This window comes from Amblyomma mixtum, chromosome 1 (assembly GCF_055824585.1).
Source record: "Amblyomma mixtum isolate Tamu chromosome 1, ASM5582458v1, whole genome shotgun sequence".
Taxonomy (NCBI): domain Eukaryota; kingdom Metazoa; phylum Arthropoda; class Arachnida; order Ixodida; family Ixodidae; genus Amblyomma; species Amblyomma mixtum.
The window spans coordinates 147,388,592-147,408,444 of NC_143012.1; the positions used below are offsets into that span (position 1 = coordinate 147,388,592).

The window sequence follows — 19,853 nt, forward strand, 5'->3', positions numbered from 1 at the left end:
ATGCCCGCGCAATGGTGCCAAGGAGACCGTCCGTTGCCTTCTCCTTTCCTCCTCGGCTCTCCGCGAGAGGTGCTCGTGCACCGTATTTGCTAAAATACTTGCTCTCGCATACCAGACATACCTATGCGACGAGGCCCATCGAAGCACCCAAACCGATCCGTCAAGCAAGAGTTGTGCGATTTCCATCGTGTTGATTGCAGGTAAACGTGTGTGTTTTGCGACAACAGCTTGTTTATATTTTTTTTTTCTTGAAATATCAGAGATGCATGACCAAACTTGTGAGCAGTGTACACAAATGAAGCGACCGTTTGTTTACTAGATTTTTCACGACCACGTGTTAGTTGTTGGCATCGTTGCAACGTATATTGCTTTACTCCTACAAAATCAGTGATTTACGATGCATAGTGCTTATCGTTTCTTTGTGTTACTTTCTTTTTTATACCCATTCAGTTGTCTGTCTGCAGTGTGGAATCGGTTGTGGTGTCCTGAACCCGACAAGACGCCTTACTGCTAAGTGCCACGCTGCAAGTCATCCAGTAAACAACGGACGCCGGGGATATCGTTCCACAAGATACCAAGCGATCCGGAACTGTGCACAAAATGGCTAAAAGCCATTTTTCATGAAAACTGGGTACTGAATACGACGCCGCACTATTTGACTGTATGCAGCCAACACTTCAGTTCCTCTGACTTCAAGGAAGGTTGTAAAATTCGGAGACTTAAGAAAGACGCTATCCCCAGCATTTCGAAGAATATCCAGCGTACTTGCAGCCTCCTAAAAAAGAGAGAGAGAAGTGACGAGTCAGTGAAAAAGTGCGAGGCTGCTGCACTAGCCAACCCACCATCGCCGAAGCAACGAGCAGTCACTGATGAAAATCAAATGGAGTCGCGTCCACATCCGCTCGACGAATTGCCGGTTGTCGACGTCACCTTTGAAGATGTCACCTGTGGACTGCACCACTCCCAAACCGTTGCCAGCCATGAAAAACGGCGCTAGCGAGCGCTGCATCACAGCAACTGTGCAGATGGACAGAGCGGTGCAGGTGTCCTCACAATCCTCGGTTACGACAGTGAACAAACGAAAGTGGAGACGCAAAGAACGAGACTTAAATACGCATACAGAGCAGCTCAAAAATACTATTGACAATTGCAAACAGGAAATACAAAAGCTCAAGGAAGAGTGCTTTGTTCATGCATTCCTCCAAGTTGTCAAGAAATCGAAAGAGAAAGATTTGGCTGCATCAGTATTAGTAGAACAAAAAAAAAATTTCGGGGAAACAAAACCAACGTGGTCTGATCTGACAGTGCGCCATGCTGTCGTTTTACGTAACCTCTTGACTCGCGCATACAAGCTATAAGGACTACAGGTTTTCTCCAGCTGCCCAGTTGAAGCACTCTGCAGTGTTTTATGGGCTCATCACATGGAGAAGTCGGCGTGACGGAACTCGTGAAGCAAAGGCTGTCAACTGAGCTTGCTTCCGATCTCTCATCGCAAGCCAGAGTGTGCTCGTTAACTGTAGACGAAAAGTGCGTGAAACAGAGGCTACTTTACCATAAACAAAGGGACGCCTTCATCAGCGAAGTAGACTATGATGGGAACTTTCCTAAGGAAACAACAAATGAGCCTGTGCTAGCAAACTCACTTTTGTGCTTCGTCCTCAAAGGCCTTTCAGTTTCGTTCAAAATACCCGTGGCTTACTTTTTCACGAGAAATTGCACTGGCCGCGAGCTCCACACGCTCATGCGACACGTCCTGAAGGAAGTTGAAGACATAGGATTTTTCGTCGCACGCATTGTCACCGACAACCACAAAATAAATGTCTTAGCGTTCCAACTTCTATGCAACAGAAGCCTCACTCATTGCAATAAGCACCCAGGAACACTGAATCGAAAGCTTTTCTTAGCGTTCGATCAGTGCCACTTGGTCAAAAACGTGCGATCGCAGTTTTTGTCGCGTGACATTGGAAAAGGCGGCGAAATAAGGGCGAGCCACTTAAAGAGCCTCTACAAAATGCAGCAAAGCAGCCTTGTAAAGCCAGTTCGATTTCTAGTAAGAAAACACGTGTTCCCCACAAATATTGAAAAAATGAACGTGAAAAGAGCAATTCAAGTTTTGTCTCCTGCTGTGACAACTGCACTGAAGCTCCTGCAAGAGCAAGCGGGCCACATATGCGATGCAAGTTTCGCGGGTGTCGGACCGACGGTTGAATTCATGGACACCGTGCACCACTGGGTCGTGCTCGTGGACGTAAGCAGTTGTACCCGGCACATACACCAGAACAATGCCAACTACAAGCAGTTCGAATCTACAAGCGATGAAGGGCTAATGTGGCTTGAAACAAGCTTTCTCGACTACCTGGCCGATCTCAAAAGATAGTGCCTAGCAAAGAACTTCTTAACCAAGGAGACTTACAAAGGCCTGGTGATGACAACTAGTGCAAATGTTGAGAGCATTCGATATCTTCTTGAAGCGATGTGTTTACTTTGTTTTAACAAGGAAAATGTCGTCTGACCAAGTCGTTTTTTGGCTGGCTGAGGAAGTCAGCAGGCTCAAATGATCAAACGGATGCCCGAGCTGTTCTCTCAGATACTGAGAAGACTGAAAACTGGCATTGCGTCGGCGTCAAGTACGAGCAACGTAATGGCAGCAGAAGACAGAGATTGCTTGTCAACACTGCCGCAACAGAAAAACGCAAGGAAAAAAAACCAGAGAGGAATTCCCTGCAGATGCATGTAGAGAGCTCACAGAGCGACTCAAGTGAGGACAGACTCTGCTTCCTACTCCAGATGTCGCAACATTGGCTGTGGTCGGCGGCTACTTAGCAAGAGCTGTACAAGAAAAGATAGACTGTGAGGAGTGCATCAGCCTGTTAACAAAGCCAAACGCTTCGGCGCCCTCGGACTCGCTGATAAAGCACAGAGACCGCGGTGGACTCATCTACCCATATGGACAACTTTTAGCTGTTCTCTACGCATTAAAGAAATTTATCCGCGTTCTTCTGGCAAGAAGGCACATGAATCACCCTTTGAATTGAAGGAGGCTGTGAATAATGCCGCTGCAATACTCCGCGAGCTCAAAACCTTGATGTGCTTCGACGCCAGGACACCAAGAGAACCTGCTGCAACTGTTGGTGACAAAATTTTTTCGCCCAATATTCACAAATTTTGCAATGAAGGCGACAGACAAACACGACACGGCTAAAGTGTTTGAAATAAAACCGCTGTCACGAAAGACCCTCAAACTGTGAGCTATGATCTCACAGTTGGGCACTTTTTGGTAAAGGGCTGGCTTGCAATGCACATTGTGTACAAACATCAATTCAACGTGCGATCGTATTTTATAGTTCCATGTCAAATACGAACGCCAAACGTGTCTCCATGAGCATGCACGCAAGCAGCGTCGTCGCATCATCTGTCGGTAAGGTGGACAAGGCCAAAACCAAGATCCCACATCCACCTCTAGAGCAAGGACAATTCCCAGCATTTTTTGTGTGATGTGCCTCACATAATCAAGTGCATTCGTAACCATCTGCTAACCCACACGTATGGCATGGTAAATACTGTTTTTTCTAATCACTGGTGCTTGCTTTATGCTGTATGATTTGCCGACACAAATCAGTACATGTTGCAACCGCAATTCATCTTGACGTGTGATTTCTTTTGTCCTGTTTAGGCTGGTACGCACAAAGTTAACTTCAATGATTACAAGCAGCTACACAAGGCAGAGGAAAACAACCAGCTCAAGGTTGTGCCAAAGCTGACAGCCTCCCATGTCAATCCAAGTAACCTACAGAAAATGAATGTGAGACTGGCAGCACAAGTAAATGTCAGTCTTTCTTTTTGTACTGACTTGAATTTTGCCCACAACTAGCTACCGAAATTTTGTACGTTTGTGCAATGCTTTGATTGCAACATTGATTCTGTTTCTTCATTTTGTGCGTGCAAGCAATGACATATCCCTATACGTGTAAACCCTTTTGTTGCTTGCCTTTTATTCCAGCTTCTCAGCAGAAGTGTAGCAGTTGGCCTCAACTTGTACAGAGAACAAAAGACTGCCGGGTTTGAGGATACCCACAGCACAAAGAACTTTATATTGCTCCTCAATAATTTGTATGATGCATTTCAATGCAAGGACTCCTGCTGAAAGGATTTGAAAGAACTCGCCAAAGATTCGAGAAAGAACTCTCCAAAGATTCAAGTAAGAAATTTCATCACACCACAACTTTTTAATAGCCTACAAAATGCCTCATCACTTGGGACCATGTCAGTTCCCGAACTAAGCTTCTTTTACATATGAAAATATTAATGCACTGATGAGAAATGTCTTTCATCATATATATATATATAGATATATGTGTGTGTGTGTACACATATGTTAGCAAGAACCATTACATGTAGCCATTCCATACTGCAGGTGATCAAGGAATTTCTTCAGCTGCTGAATGCCTCAGAGAAGACGTGCAAGCATAGCGGCACTCGGATGTTCGCTTCTCAAATGACAGCTGAGTCGCTGCCTGTCACTCTGCTTTCCGCTCTTGATATCATCGAGCTTCTTCACACTCAAGGGGTACCATATGTGCTTACAGTGAAGTTGAACCAGGATTCACTGGAGGTGTACATATTTTTTCTCTATTGTTTTGCATATGTATGTTGCTTTAAGCTGCGTATAAACCAAGTGCACACAACAATGAAATAGCAGTTAGGATTAATTATTTTCAACATAAGATAAGCTCTTTTTCTTCTGTTTCAGCGCTTCCTTGGGATAGTCCGAACATTTGGTGGCAACGAAAACTATCCAACAATCATGAACTTCACCCAGATATTCCATTTCCTAATCTTGCATGCACCACTGAAGATGGCTGTGAGGGGCAACAACTGCACAGGTGTGGCCGATCCCGTGCTGACTGGACTCGAAGAGACACTGACGAGCCAGAAGAAGTCAGCTTTAATTGACAAGCAAACAAGAAATCAACAACTTCACGGCTTGCTTAAGGCAGTAACCCTCGTAGAACCATCTGAAAATCCCCGCGATCATGGCTACAGCCGCCCTTCCACTAAATTTACGGTCATATATTATCTTGCTGGCTATGTTGCAAAGAAGGCTGACAAATTTTCCAAGTGCACAGATTGCAAAGAAACCATGACAGATGTGGAGAATGTACCTGCAGCACCTCTTCTGACTGAAAAGGGCTCATATGTTCCTCGAGCACTAAAGCACCCTTCACACCCCCTTACTGAACTTCTGACTGGCATCGAGTTAGTGATCGAGCAAGAAACTAAGACAGGAAAAGTTTTGGGAAATCTGTTCTGGTTGATTGTGGATCTTCTTTCGAGCAGGAAGCTAGAATGAGTGGGTTGTAGCCTACACTGTGACAATTTCACAGTGCTGGTAATGAAGTTTTACTTGGTAATGCAGATGCATTTTTGTTCAAGATTCCTGGCAGAGAGGCGCAATGTCAGTCAGCAGGTGAAGAATGCAAGAAAAAAGCCTCGCCGGCTGTAATGTAGTGTGCACGTGGAAAAAAGCGCAAAATGTGTTGTGAATAAAATGTACAAGTATCTCTGCATTCGTGTCTAGCTGTAGCGCACTGCGTGAAGAATTGCAAAATACTTCTTGGAACGGTAGCGCACTCTAGGAACGACACACGGAGAGCAGTAAACTCAAGATACTGAAATTTTTTGTCTGGAGTTGGCGTCAGGCATCCTCGCTGTTGCAGGGAAAGAGAAATTGACGACTCAGGAACCCGAGGAAATTCACTGCGTTCGCAGCTCGGGTTGTAAGTGGCGCGCGGATTCCTTCCTGAAGTGAATGCTGTAGGAAAAATTCGCTTATTTCAGAAAACTGCACCACAGAAATCGTAGGTACTTGCGGTCTGCTTTCGAGTACCATAAATGCAGGACTTCGCGCTCTGAAGCTATTGCTAATTTATGCTTAAAACACACTACACCAATGCCTGCCAGACATTCGCGTTTACGTAAGCTGATAAGTGAACTTACGATGAGCCTTGCGATGATCTGATCTCCACCTTTAAAGTAGATGTCTAATATGCTACTTTCGTGAAGAAACTCTTATAACCACATTCCTTTCAAAAATCAATTTCAGCCAACGGTGGCATTGGCTAGGCAGCAATGATCTGTATCACTCGAGTTGCTGCAGCAAAGATTCGTGGCATACTCGCTGCACAGGGTTCAGAACCGACTGGTGTCTTTATGATAAACATCGGTAAGTGCGATATTTGGGATGCCAGTTACTCAACATTCCCGAAGGCTGCATGCTACGACGCTGGGCGGCCGGGCTTGCGGCGTCTGCTAGTATTTCAGCGGCGGCCAGCGGGAGCTTGTTTCGACGGCAATGCCCCCTCGCGCTAAAATTTGCGGGCAGCTCCATCCGCATGGAGAAGGCGGAGAGTTTGGCAACTGAATTTAGTTCCATTAACGTTGCTTTGTTCCTCCCCTCAGTGGGCGGGCATGAAAAAATATAGGACGCTATGGCCGAAGTCGTCGTTAGGCTTAGGTTAGCTGGCCCGGCCGCTTCCAACGACATGGAACTCGAAACGACTTGCTGCGTATCAAAAGTTGACATTTTTGACCGGCTTAGTCCAGGCGCGTCCACTGGCACTGCAGAGAAGTTGACACCGATCGGCACGGTCCAGCCGCGTCCACCGGCGCAGCTATTGTCGACAAGGTCAGTCCAGAAGCACCACCGACAGCATACCAGCTTGTGGCAACACTGAAGCTGTAGTTCTCGACGATGTGGCGCTCTTCTTATTCCATGCGCGTCTATTTTTGCTGACTGCTCTTCGCGTGCTTGCTTTCAAGCGTGTCTCGTGACATCGAGAAGCGCGGAACAAAGACACTGGGCAGGCAGATACACGAAAAAGCAAGAAATTTGAGGTTAAAAGAAGTGAGTCAGGTTAAAAGACGTGATTCAATAGTCAAAATGATATTTACAAGAACAATGAGGAAAAAGGCAGAACGAGAAATAATAGGAAACAAAGAGAAGCACGAAAAATGCCATGTGCGTGTGAAAGCAGACAACGCGGAGTCAACAACGTGTCCGCAGGAGGCAAGCCATGCGTCACAGCCGTTCAGAGGGCTATGCCTCGGAGAAGCACGCGCTTTACCCAATCAGCAGCTGTCTCGTGGCGATTTCCCCCTTGAGAATAGACGCCGACAGCTCCGCCGTGTGAGGACCTACAGCGTTTTGAGAGGATCCAGAATGGAGGGCGGAAAACCAGCTTTCAAACAAGATCAAGCTGGCACCGATCGGTTTGCGTCGTGCGGAGCTGCTGGGGCAAATGGGGCAAACTTTCGCCCTTGCCGTTCAGTTTCGGCTCACTGACGTTTCTAAATTGTAGTTTTTTTTAATGCTTCGAGTAGGAATTGAGCTATAATATTTTGTAGGGACATAGTTGGGACTTCCGCAATTTTTGAAAATTGCCATTTTTGACCATTTTTCGCGATTTCAAGACCCGCATCGCCCCTTAAACATCGCAGAGGCTATTCTTAACAGGCAAGAGTCCTGGAGCAGAATGCCATTAGGTTGAACAGCGCTTGTTATATGATGCAGAATAAACACCTGGTGAGTACCTGTGTTTTGGCCTCACACTTCTAAAAGTTACTTTTCGAACATTTCCTCAAATTAAGCCAAGTCATGAACAAGCATTAAAAGAGCTTTGAGATCACAAGCTGAATGAATACTCCTTTGAAACAAGCATGGGATATCCACTAGTTTTTGTGCGGTGTCTTAAGCTGTGTTGTACATTCTCTATTCTCTAGAGCGGGCATTTTCAGGGAGAAATAAGGTTTAACCCGACATTAAAAAAATGTGTTAGGGGTACACCAACCAGGCAAAACCCAAAAAATGAAGGGCTCTATATATTGCCATCAGGTGGCCCCAGGTAGCATAAGAAGACAAGGAGGCGAAGGTTGGCTCACGCCACGCGCCCCGAGAGCTGCTTCTGGAAATGCTGCTTGTGGACGGTGACTCGATCCTTGGTTCCGTGACAGTATACATTGCTCACTTCGCAGAAAACAAGAAAAATACAGCTAAAACAAACAGGATGCCACACCTTATACATGTCAGCAACAAAAGGATGCCACGCCGATGTGAACGGACAGCACACTGTTCTCTCACGGTATCTCCAAAATTCCTGGCAGACCATTGTGCTACTAATTTCAGTCTGTCCTTTTCCCTGACTTCCCCCTTTCTTGACAATATCCCGGACAATCCTGTGGAGACGAATCGTGGGCACCAGTCATCGTCAGGTCTCCACAAATATATTCGGCTGGACGCGCTCAGCCAGGCTGGGATGGAACAGCGCTGCGCCGGCCTTGCAGTTAAGCAGCCATGAAAATCCAGTCTGCGCGTGCTTGGCAGGCGTACTGGGACAGTCGTCGTCTTCGGCTGCCGGACCACGATGGCACGCTACAGGGCCCCCCCTCTAGCGATGAAGCCATGAGCGAGGTGTGAATGGCGAAAAGCGGATAGGCTTGGCGCAAATCGTACGCGACGAGGACTGGCACGGTCGGGAGGGAATGCAGCGGCACAGTTAGCGATGACGTCGGTGTCAAGATGAGCAGGTTTAAGGCGGTCAACTGAGATTGTCTCCTGCCGGCCGTTGATGAGCAGGAGAAAGTGCTTAGGAGCACGCCGGAGCACTTGGTACGGACCATCGTATGGTGGCCGTAAGGGCGGGCGTATGGCGGCGTGGCGAACAAAGACGTGAGTGCACCGCTGAAGGTCGGAGGGGACGTGGACACGACGGGAATACTGGCGTTGACGTGGTGGAACTACACTGCTCATAGCGGTGTAGTTCCACCACGTCAACGTCGTGGTCCGGCAGCCGAAGACGACGACTGTCCCAGTACGCCTGCCAAGCACGCGCAGACTGGGACAGTCGTCGTCTTCAGCTGCCGGACCACGATGGCACGCTACAATCCCCCACGTTTTCCAGGTACACAAAATTTCCCTGATAATTCCGAGTTTTCCAGGTTTCTAGACACCCTGTCTGGGCACATGTGTCTGCCACCAGCCAGGATGCAGAAATGGGCGACGCAGTTTAAAAACATCCAGGTTGCACCGAGGAAATGAAAGAAAATGCTACTTACCTTGCTGCTGCTTGGGTCAGTTGTGACGCCCTCAGTTCCCCACGGGACTGTACTTTGAAACAACAGTCTTGTTCATCACTGGGTGCAGTCTGTCCAAGGCCTACATGAAGCTGCAATGAAAGACATAAACGTGAGAAAAACAAATAATTTTTTAAAGATCTTCCCCTCAGATAGGGACACTCATTTCCCCTACAGTGATGTCATCGAGTGCAACTACCCTAAATGCTTGGTCAAAAGAAACTTTGCAGGCACAGAGATATACAGAAAATTATTCTGAAGTTGCAGAGCATCCAGAACAAAAAGTCTGCGGATACACATGTGAAATGCAAAGTGCTGCATTCCCAGGGGACTCTACAGAAGCTGTTACCATTGTATTTCAATAGGCCGTAGAAGCCCCTGTATTCTATCCATAGTATCATCTTCTTCTCAGTCTGCCACTTCTTCCTATTCTTATTCTCCCAAGCTCACCTAGATACCATGCATACATGCGACTCTATACTTCACCTCACAAGCTGTTTGCAACGTCAAGAAAGGTAGAGCTCTCCCGTCCTATCAGGGTCAACAAGACAACAAATAGTCCCTCAAATATCTCAGTAATTTTGTGATCATTTTTAAAACAATTACTGCTATAATTCAAAAGGTGGATCAGGATGGTGTTCTGAAAGCACAGCGGGTGCACTAATGCCTCGTCAGTACCCGGGTTTGGCCTCTCGTTTCTAAAAGTTACAAATTGAACACATCCTCAAATCAAGCCACGTCATGAATAACAAGCTTTAAAAGAGGTTTAAGATGCCCATTTGAATGAACACTTCTCTGAAAAAAGCACAGGATATCCACTAGTTTTCTCGTGGTGTCTCCAGCTTTGTTCAGGAAAACGTAAATTCTCTATGCCCTTGCGAGTTCTCCAGAGAGGGCATTTTTGGGTAGAAATTGGGTTTACCCGCAGCGAGGAGACACGTGGATCCTTCAGTGGAACTGCTGTTCTTTTGCCTGCAAGAAGGCAGAGTTCCTGCTCCAATACCCTGCGGGAACAGGCCCCACAGTGCTCCTACTACAAGACACCAACTCTTACACTTCCCGGATATGTCATTTATCAACAGCCAACCATACCATACTGGCAGCGGGCAGTGACAAGAGCAGCTGGCACAGCTCAGCATGGAGTAACTTATAAAGGCAGCGCAGCGGTGCTGGTGGCCAAACACATCCAACATGTAGAATTAAATCTGGAGCGTTGGTGCACAGAACATCAAGAGATTGTCGGCGCAGTACTCAAAATGTTTAAGCTGCAAATAGAGGCTCATGGCTCCGCAACAACGTCAGAGTAGATTGGTCTTGGGTCACGAATTTTCAAAAAAAACACCCCAGTGCTGTCGTTGTGATTGGAGGCGACTTCAACGTACCCCACCTCGTGCATGAGATGGATGAGGTGCACTTAAGTCTCCTCAACGACCCCACCCAAGCTACCCCTGTCAGCCATAACTCCCTCCAGAGCGGCACCACGACTGACCTTATGTGGACAAGCCTCCCCAAGTTCTCGCGTAGGGAGTGATCATGTGCCTGTATTTATTATGCTTCGTGACAACAAGATGCCGAGGTCAGAACGTATGGCCAGTGTCGTCCATTGGGACGTTTTCTGGCAGCAACTGGAGTGGACCTCTGAAGATTCTATGGCAAATAGAGACCAGAACTAGGGTTTGGCACAGCTTGTACAGGTCATGCTCTGAGCCAAGTGTTTCGCGACAAAGCAGTATGAAGTTACAGAAAGCATACCATCCCCAGACCTCCACCTCACTAATCTTTGGCAGCAACAGCCTTGACGCTCTGCGTGAGTACAGGACAAAAGGAAGAACACGACACCTAAGAAGCCGGCTAAGCCTAATCACTGCCGAGGCACAAGACTACAGCAACATATTATCCCCGGCTCAATGGCAAGACTTCTGCTCCAATTTTAATGGCAACATAAGTGGGCAGCACATATGCGAGCTGTTCCGCGTGCAGCAAGGAAAACAGAGACGACGAACAGCAGCAGAAACAACGGCACTCCGTACACGTACAGTGGAAGAATAGATGGCCCTTCAAGCTGGGAGCGTGTTCTTCCCCAACCGCATCCTTCAATCTACACTTCTGACTCCAAGCCACAAAATATCCTGTCTTGCTCTGTGCAAAATCACATGGACATAGACTAATCTTTTCACATGTCTAAGCTGCATGCTGCTTTAGCATGGGCAAACACCTCCAGTTCACCACGGTCATATAGCTCAGTAAGGCATGTTGCCGGGCCAGTTGGTTTAGCATCATGAAACTTAGAATAAAACCACCTTGGCGTAAATAATTCAGACGAGACTACTGCCTCAGAACTCAGCGACATTCCGGAAGGCTACATGCAGTTACTTCTCAACCCCATGAAAGGGATTAGGACGACGGGAATATTTCCAAGCAGCTGATATTAACTGCTGCTTATACCAATTCCAAAGGCGGGAAAACCATCCAATGAACTTGGAAATCTACGAAATCTTCCGAGCAGTAACCTCTGCAAGATTATGGAACGGACGGTCCTGAAGCACCTAGTTTGGCTCCTCGAAAAGAACACTGTCCTTCTTGCTCACGAAAGAGGCCTCCGCCAGGTCCCTCAGGACATGCTCTTCAAGCTGTGGCATCAGGTTCTTGACGCGAACTCATCAGCGCAACCGAGAACTGTGATTGCCGTAGATGTTCACAAGGCATACAGCTGCGTCCCACATACAATGATCTCTTGGAGTGCACGGCCCACCAGACATACCAAATAAAGTCGGCAAACACACTGGACTTCTACATCCAAACAATATCGGTGTACCACGGGTGCAGTTCTTTTACCCCATTATTCAATCTTGTAATGGCCAGACGACTTTTGCCATTACTTGCGGCCATTCTGTCATTGCATTATGCCTTGTATGCAGACGACATCTCCATATGGGCAACAAGTTCAGTGGGTGAGCAAGAACATATTCTCCAACTAGGCCTAGATACCATCAGCAATTTCTTATGCACTGCGGGCATGTCAGCATCACCAGAGAAAACTGAATACGCTGCGATTCTTAATGGCCCACACAGGCCATCTGTCTGAAGACTAATAAACCTCTCCGTGTCTGGCCAACTTATCCAAAGCCAAACTTCCAAACGGATTCCAGGGGCATAGCTTGATCAAGACGGAATGGGCACAACATGGGTCAGCAAAGTAAGGTCCTAATGCGAGACCCTCCTGCACCTTATTAGCAGAGTGATCCATCTTCAGTCGGGTACAAGGGTGTGGGGTATGCAGTGTGTTTATCATTCAATGTACAATGTTGTATCCCAGTACCACTCCTGCCTTGGCTACCAACAGGTGGCTGGAAGTACTGAATAAATAAAAAAATAAATGAAAAAAGGGCACCCCACCACTTAGTTAAAGCACTTCTTGACTCACGCATTATGTATGAATACAACTACCACGTTATCACAAGACAACAGTGTACAACCTTGTCGCAAATATGAAACGTGCAGACAAGTGAGCACCAGCCCATCAACACACCGTACCATTGTCGTGATTTATTAGCAACATTTCAGGAACTCAACCGCAAAATAAACATTACAGCGACGATTTCCTAGGTACCTGCGCACACAGGCAGCAAAGACAACTAGTGGGCCAACAGTTTTGGCAGTGATAGCGTAGAGGCAGAGCAACCGCTTCGCGTGCAAGAAGACCGGGGTTCGAATCCCGGTGCCACGCAACTCTCCACCGAGTTTATAAAAAAAAATTCCACATGTCAATGGAATTGTATAACCAGGCCTGGGGTGCGGCCTACTCTTCGTGACCAGACCCCACTCCCTCACCAAAAAAAGATTCAAACCCCCTGGTGTAGTTCTTGGCCATGACCTCCTCTATGAACAAACCAATAAACCCGCAGCCCTCAGTGCCCAGCAGCTGCCGAAAATCTCTGGCTCCGTACAGGCCACCATTGGAAACTGAACCTGGCAACTTTAAACGCTGTTGTTAGAGGAATTAGAGGGTATTAAATGTGTTGTCATAGGGTTTAGCAAGGTAAGGAGGCCAGATGAAGCGCATACAGTGTTAAAGGGCGGGCAAGTACTATGCTATTGTGGATTAGCAGACAGATGAGAACTACGTGTGAAATTCCTCATCAACCAGAATATAGTTGACACTGTAATAAGGCTTAATAAGAGGTACAAACTGAAGGTGGTACAGGCCTACTACACACCAACATCTAGCTATGATGACCGGATCGTAGAAGGCTTCTATGACGACATGGGATCAGCAATGAGCAAAGTAAAAACACACTACAGTGTATTGATGGGTGACTTCAATACCAAGGTAGGAAACAAGCAGGGCTGCAGATAGGGCAGTAGATGACTATGGCATGGGATCTAGGAATAGCAGAGGGGAGTTATTAGTAGAGTTCGCAGAGAAATAATTTACGGATCATGAACAGCTTCTTCCACAAACAAGAAAACAAAATCCCTATTGTCGGCAAAATCCCGACAATAGAAACTTTTAGAATAGGGTGACGGTATCAATTAGCAGGGCCCTAACTGATAGAGTCACCATATTCTAAAAGTGCCAAATGAGCCGCAAGACAACCAAGGATGGGAAAAGTGGGCATCTTGGGGTTCATTGTAGGGATTGCAAAGTGCAAAAAAAAGGGTATTTCCTTTCATCACAATGCTTTTTGCCGCGGTACGGCGTCTTGCAGGCAGGCGCATACAGACGGGAAGGCTGCCGTGGCCACCGTCGGCTGGCGGATGAGGCCGCCATGCAGAACCACGTTCTCTACGATCCCCGTAGCATTCTTGTGAGCAAGCGTACACTTCTGGTTTGGTTTACTGGGGTTTAACGTCCCAAAGCGACTGAGGCTATGAGAGACGCCGTAGTGAAGGGCTCCGGAAATTTCGACCACCTGGGGTTCTTTAACGTGCACTGACATCGCACAGCACACGGGCCTCTAGAATTTCGCCTTCATCGAAATTCAGCCGCCGCGGCCGGGATCGAACCCACGTCTTTCGGGTCAGCAGCCGAGCGCCGTAACCGCTGAGCCACCGCGGCGGGGCAAGCGTACACTTCTGACGAACGCGGCTCTGTGGGGAGCCAAAAAGGAATGCCTTGTGCCAGGGACTGCCTCGGCCGCGAGCTGCAGCAGTTTCTTGACAGGGTTGTGCGCGAGAAACACCCGTGCAGGAGTCGGCAGACGAGTGTGCAAGTTGCTCGCGTGAACATGCCGCCCCGTCGTACTCGTGCCGCCAGGAATGTGACCTGATCGCGATGATTGAAGAGAGGCACTTTCTATGGGATCTAACAAAATATCAACGGCGTGATCTGAAGGAATCTTTTGTCTCAAGAGATCGCTAGTTGGACCGTATTTCACAGGTGAGCGCGAGTTACCTGTCCTGCTTTTTTGGAACTTGAGATGACAAGAAAGCAGTGCTGCATTTTTTTCTTTGAGATAGAAATCAGAATAACTTTACTTGGTTCCCATTTCATTGCAAGAAAGATGCGTATAATTATAATTTTTTTAGTACTCTGACAGTGTGAAAAACTTTATGAATCTGCCGAGATTGTGGCCTGATTTGTACTGATCTGCCGGGTTGGTAATGCATTGTGGAAGAGCAGCGCAAAATACGAAATGCCTAGAAGTGGACACAGGGCACAGAGAGCAGATGCGAGTAGCCGGTGTTTAATTCATTGACAATCCTGGATCGCCAAGGGTTGGCCGACTATTTCCGCAGTGTGACTCGGCCTTGACAGCATTCTCCAAAACACGGTCGCGAAGATTTAAAAGCAATATAGCTACCTTGACCGATGGTGTCCTCTGGCCAACGATCCCGCCGCACTGCCGTCGCACACTTCGGAATTCATTTTTCCTGAGGGACTTTTAGTTTTTCCTGACGAGAAGCGCAGTTCGAAGGGATGGCAAGAAAAAGTTGCGAGTGCTTGCATTACTTTGAAAGACCACGTGCAAATGCTGATAGCTGTCGGTCGGCATTTCCAGCTATGGCACCGGATGTTTTTGTGGGTGTTTCGGCGCCTTGCCGCTACACGACGGTAGCATTGTTGGTCAGTTTCGGTTCTCATTTTTGGTAAAAACTTAAAGGAGTAACGGCAAATCAAGACCGGTGAAGAACCTTACAGGAGCACAGAAAAGGAGAGAAAATAAAAACTCCAACTACAATTAGCTGCATAAATATGCTAGGCAGCAAAAGCCATCGTAAGTGATCGAAAGCATCAAAAGTGACAGAACAAATGAACCATTTCTATTTTTTTTTAATCTTGCTTAAGTCTTTTCTAAACCTTACCAACAGCAACCAACAAATGTTGTCTTTTTGTCATGTTTTAAGTCTCTGAAGGGTTGAAGAGTTTGCCTTTTTTCTTTCCTCTATGGTTGAAGACCCTCCCCGTCGGTTCTGGGTGCGCTCGAGTGTTGCAAGCATCGCAGCAGAATCGTCGTAACAAGTGCAGATTCGGGGCAAGTGGTTCTGTCAGTGTTGTGAAAGAACGGCCAAGTTTCCCTTTAAAATCCAACAAAAATATTCCTCATTCATGCCTTATACGACCTATGATGTTTCCAGTCAAGAAAATAAACGTATGAGTTCATACAGAAATGGTTTGTAGTTTAGAAATAAATTAATAAGAAAACATTTGACAGAGAAACTTTCCTCGAAAGCGGACAGGAGTGCTCCGTAAACAGCTTGCGAATAAGTTTGGGCAGGAAATCGCAAGCAGCCGTGGCGCAGAAGCGAATGGGACGCGAGTTTCAAACGACGTTGGTGGTCTGTTTGTTGTCACTCGCGAGGTCGGCGCAGAGTGTGTGTGTCCATGCTGCTCGTCATTTATGTGTTGGATCAGTTGAAACCTCAAGAGAGCTGCGCGTGTTCGGTCGATCCTGAAGTGTACCGCGCGCGCGTTCGTATCGACACAGCTGTGCACGGACTTGGCCGCATTTCGTGTGCTTTGCTTTGCTACATCGGAGGAAGGCAGTCTGAAGATGTTTTTCGCTGTGAGTGAATTACACGGAGAGCGAAGCGTATTATTCTGCTGTGGCCACGTTTTGCGTTTAACAGGTCATGCCGATTGCGTTCTGCGGCGAAGATCATTGACTCTCTGATACTTGTCACTTCTGTCCGCTGCGCTTCGGCGCAGTGCTTGTTTGGTACTTTTATCGTGAGCAGTCCAACAGTTGAAGAAATGGGGTGTGTCACGGTGACTGCTAACAGCGAGCGGACAACGCGCAGGCCCGCGATCCGCGACGTTTCCGCGTGCTGTCCTCATACCTGCCCGTGACAGCTCCGTCACGTTTCTTGACCGCCCATCAAAAGTTGGTCTGAGCTTGCCCGCACGCTTTTTTCGGGGCCGTAGGGCGCCGAGCGTGCTCGGAAATGCAGTTCATTGAGCCGCTGGCGCGTCTCGGCATCTTCCTCGTGTTCACGCTGACTGTGCCGCACATTGTCGGCGGCGAGCTGCCCTTAAACAGTGCGGCCATTTCGAGCGGTGCGCGCACAAGGAGGCACGGCAACATCGTGGCAGCAGAAGCGGTTCCCAGCGCGGCTAACTCCAGCACCCAGGGCCCGCTGAGCCACGAGCTGACTCCAGGCGGGGACAAGTTTCGGCAGTTGGTGGCCGACAAGGGGGGCGGGGGTCGCGGCCCCAAGGCGGGTGGCGTGGGCCGGCACCATGGCACGCCGCTGGACCACACGTGGCCCATCCCGGAGAAGTGCGTCCGGCCGGCCAAGTGCGAACCGCTTGTCAACGCCACCTGTTTCGGCGTGCCGCTGCCCTACAGCCACACCACCGTCGAGCTGGCCAACGACTCGTCGTCGCAGTTCGAAATACAGGTAATGAGTGCCGAGCGGCGCTCACATTGACCGAATGAATGAAATGATAAACCAGCCGCATTGCATGTAAACCTTGTCGCGGGAAGAAAACGAGGTACTGTACACACACAGCACTCCAGTATACAGCAACAACATTTTTCTTACTACGGGCCCTTTTTCATGCCCCATTCTATATGCATCAATACATCCAAGTACCCACTCATGTGAAGAGGGCAGATTAATTTTGTACCCTTCCAGAAAGCTTTCCCAGTTGCATCACAGTGCTACTGAAGCAGGGTGGAAATCTAGGCTATACTGTTGGCTGTTACAAGGACCTTTCTCACTCGGTGAGTTTCCAAACGTCACTGTGCTTCCGCGAATCAGTTTCATCAGAACTTCGTCGATTAAATTTCATGGGTTTTTCTGGTGTCCATCATGAAAGGCCCTGTTATTCAGGCACAAAGGCTTTCTTTTTTCAGGTTAGTTTGTTAGTATTTGCTGGGGTTTCTGACATCATGTCAAGAAAGGTTGCACTTTTTTACCATTCAGATGTTGCATGCTGGACTCTACTTCACGAGAGCAGGGACTGTATTTTGTGATGGTTCTGTTGGAGGTTTACTCTTTTCCTTCGATCTATTTGGTTAACCACGTCTTTGATGCTGGAGCGAGCAAATAAAATTGCTTATTTAGCCGTCACTTGTTATTTCACAGGTTGCTACCATCAGTGGTAGGAGGGAAAAGAAAGGAATGATAAGAAAAAATTATATTGCACGGTCTCAGATTTCATACTCTAGGCATCTGGATGAAAAAAAAAAAAGGCCGATTACTTCATAGCATGACACATAACACAAAAAGGTAGACAGGGAGAACGTTTCTCCAGTCTTCCTGTATTTTTTCTGGGTTGCACTATGAAGTAATCAGTCTCTAATCATGAGCCAATTAGCCCCATAGCAAATGTCAGTGCATACCAATAAAAACATATCATACATTCTGTCATATATGATTTAGACGGGCAGAGCAGAATGGTGGGTCTAAAAATTAACATGCAGGAAAACGAAGTAATGTTTAACAGTCTCAGTAGGGAACAGCAGTTTTTAACTGGTAGCAAGGTGCTGGAAGTAGTGAGGGAATAGTGCAGATAGCGACCGCAGATCTGTATCATGAGAATGAAATAACTAGAAGAGTAAGATGGGGTGGGGTGCATTTGGCACGTCCTTCAGATCATGAATGGCTGTTTACCAATATCGCTTAAAAGAAAGGTATACAACAGCTGTATCTTTCCGGTACTCACCTTAAGGGCAGTAATGTGGAGGCTAAGATTAACATTTCACCTTCACAGTGAGCTGTGAAAAGGAAAACAATAGGTGTAACGTTAAAGGTGCAGTGAGGAGGAATCTGAACTCGTCTTTTTGCCGTGGGAACTCGATCTACACGTTCCGAGCATTCTTAGAAACTTCGACTTATTGCCCTGTGTGGCTGATTTCCCTGATTAAATCAGATTAGCGTCTGCCTCCCGCCTTTATTTTTTTAATTCTCCCCGTACGGTGGGCGGAGTCGACCAACGCGTGGAGTGCCTTGCAGCCAGCTCCGTGGAGGCTTTGCTTTCGCTTTATTTTGTTTTTTAGGTTTTCGTGAATAAATAGTTTCATTCGCAGATAATATAGCCGCAAAATAAGCCCGCAGAAATGAAAATACGTGCGGACTGTTTGCTTCTACGGACTACTACGTATTACTCCGCCGATGGCAGAGCGGCAAGCCGCCACGGGACTGGGTGAAAGGCACTCCACGCATTGGTCAACTCCGCCCACCGTACAGAGAGAGTTAAAAAAACGCAGGAGCCAGACGTTAATTCAATTTAATTAGGGAAATCGGCCACACAGGGCAATGAATCGAAGTTTCTAAGAATGCTCGGAACGTGTAGATTGAGTTCCCGCGGCAGAAAGACGAGTTCAGATTCCTCTTCACTACACCTTTAAGAGGTAGGAAGAGAGCAGAGTATGTCAGGGAACAAACGCGGGTTAATGACATCCTAGTCAAACTCTAGAAGAAATGGACAGGGTTAATTGGAGAGATATGAGAGAGTCCTTTGTCCTGAAATGGGCATAGCCGGGCTGATGATGGTGACTGTGGCTAAGGTTTGTTATTCGATTCATAAACATTGACTTTGAGTGATTGATTTGAGTGAGATTTTGGATTACGTCATCCACCACTGTAACATATTTGGCATCTCATTGGCACCAAGGCTATGATGCACACCAGACATGGCTTCTCAAGCAAGAATCGACCTGAGTAGCTGACATATCAAGCAGAGAGCTCACCTTTAGCGGTGGCTTTGCCGTTTCAGTTCAACCTTTCAGGGATCCTGTCAGCGCCACAACATACTCGTACAGTATCTGCTCCTAGCTTGAAAGCACTGCTGCTTTCATTCCTTTACATCCACAAAGTCTCGCACAAGCTCAAAGAAGTGGCAAGCAGGCACAGTGTGCCTTCAAGGAGAGGGCTGAGTCGGGCTGGTTGGTTCATGTTGAATGGTAGGCAAAACAGCGCTGACGGACGGGACGGAAGAAGGCGAGACAGACACATGCGCTGAACATACAACAGATGAGCGGAGGCAGGTATGGAAGAAGGCGAGACAGACACATGCGCTGAACATACAAGAGATGAGCGGAGGCAGGTACGGAAGAAGACGAGACAGACACATGCGCTGAACATACAACAGATGAGCGGAGGCAGGTACGGAAGAAAACGAGACAGACACATGCGCTGAACATACAACAGATGAGCGGAGGCAGGTACGGAAGAAAACGAGACAGACACATGCGCTGAACATACAACAGATGAGCGGAGGCAGGTACGGAAGAAGACGAGACAGACACATGCGCTGAACATACAACAGATGAGCG

General features: G+C 47.5%; 1 protein-coding gene, 1 long non-coding RNA gene and 1 pseudogene across 5 annotated transcripts in view; 2 read left to right on the forward strand and 1 right to left on the reverse strand.

The window, feature by feature from the left end:
- LOC149367889 (uncharacterized) overlaps positions 1-15,138 on the reverse strand; it is a 196,201-nt gene extending 181,063 nt beyond the window's left edge. For both annotated transcript variants that reach the window (XR_016285197.1, XR_016285198.1), the window contains exons 1-2: positions 14,934-15,138; positions 9,112-9,221 (exon numbers count right to left, since the gene is read on the reverse strand). This is a non-coding gene — a long non-coding RNA (uncharacterized LOC149367889). The remainder of the gene's footprint in view (positions 1-9,111; positions 9,222-14,933) is intronic.
- Positions 2,019-3,248, forward strand: LOC149367907 (uncharacterized; annotated as a pseudogene).
- A 718-nt stretch (positions 15,139-15,856) lies between the features above and the next one.
- Positions 15,857-19,853, forward strand: part of smo (smoothened, frizzled class receptor) — a 71,898-nt gene continuing 67,901 nt past the window's right edge. For 2 of the 3 annotated variants that reach the window (XM_089557855.1, XM_089557859.1), the window contains exon 1: positions 15,857-16,971. In XM_089557855.1, the coding sequence (XP_089413981.1) occupies positions 16,516-16,971 (456 nt within the window). In that variant the 5' untranslated portion in view covers positions 15,857-16,515. The remainder of the gene's footprint in view (positions 16,972-19,853) is intronic. The other variant, XM_089557863.1, reaches the window with a different exon arrangement.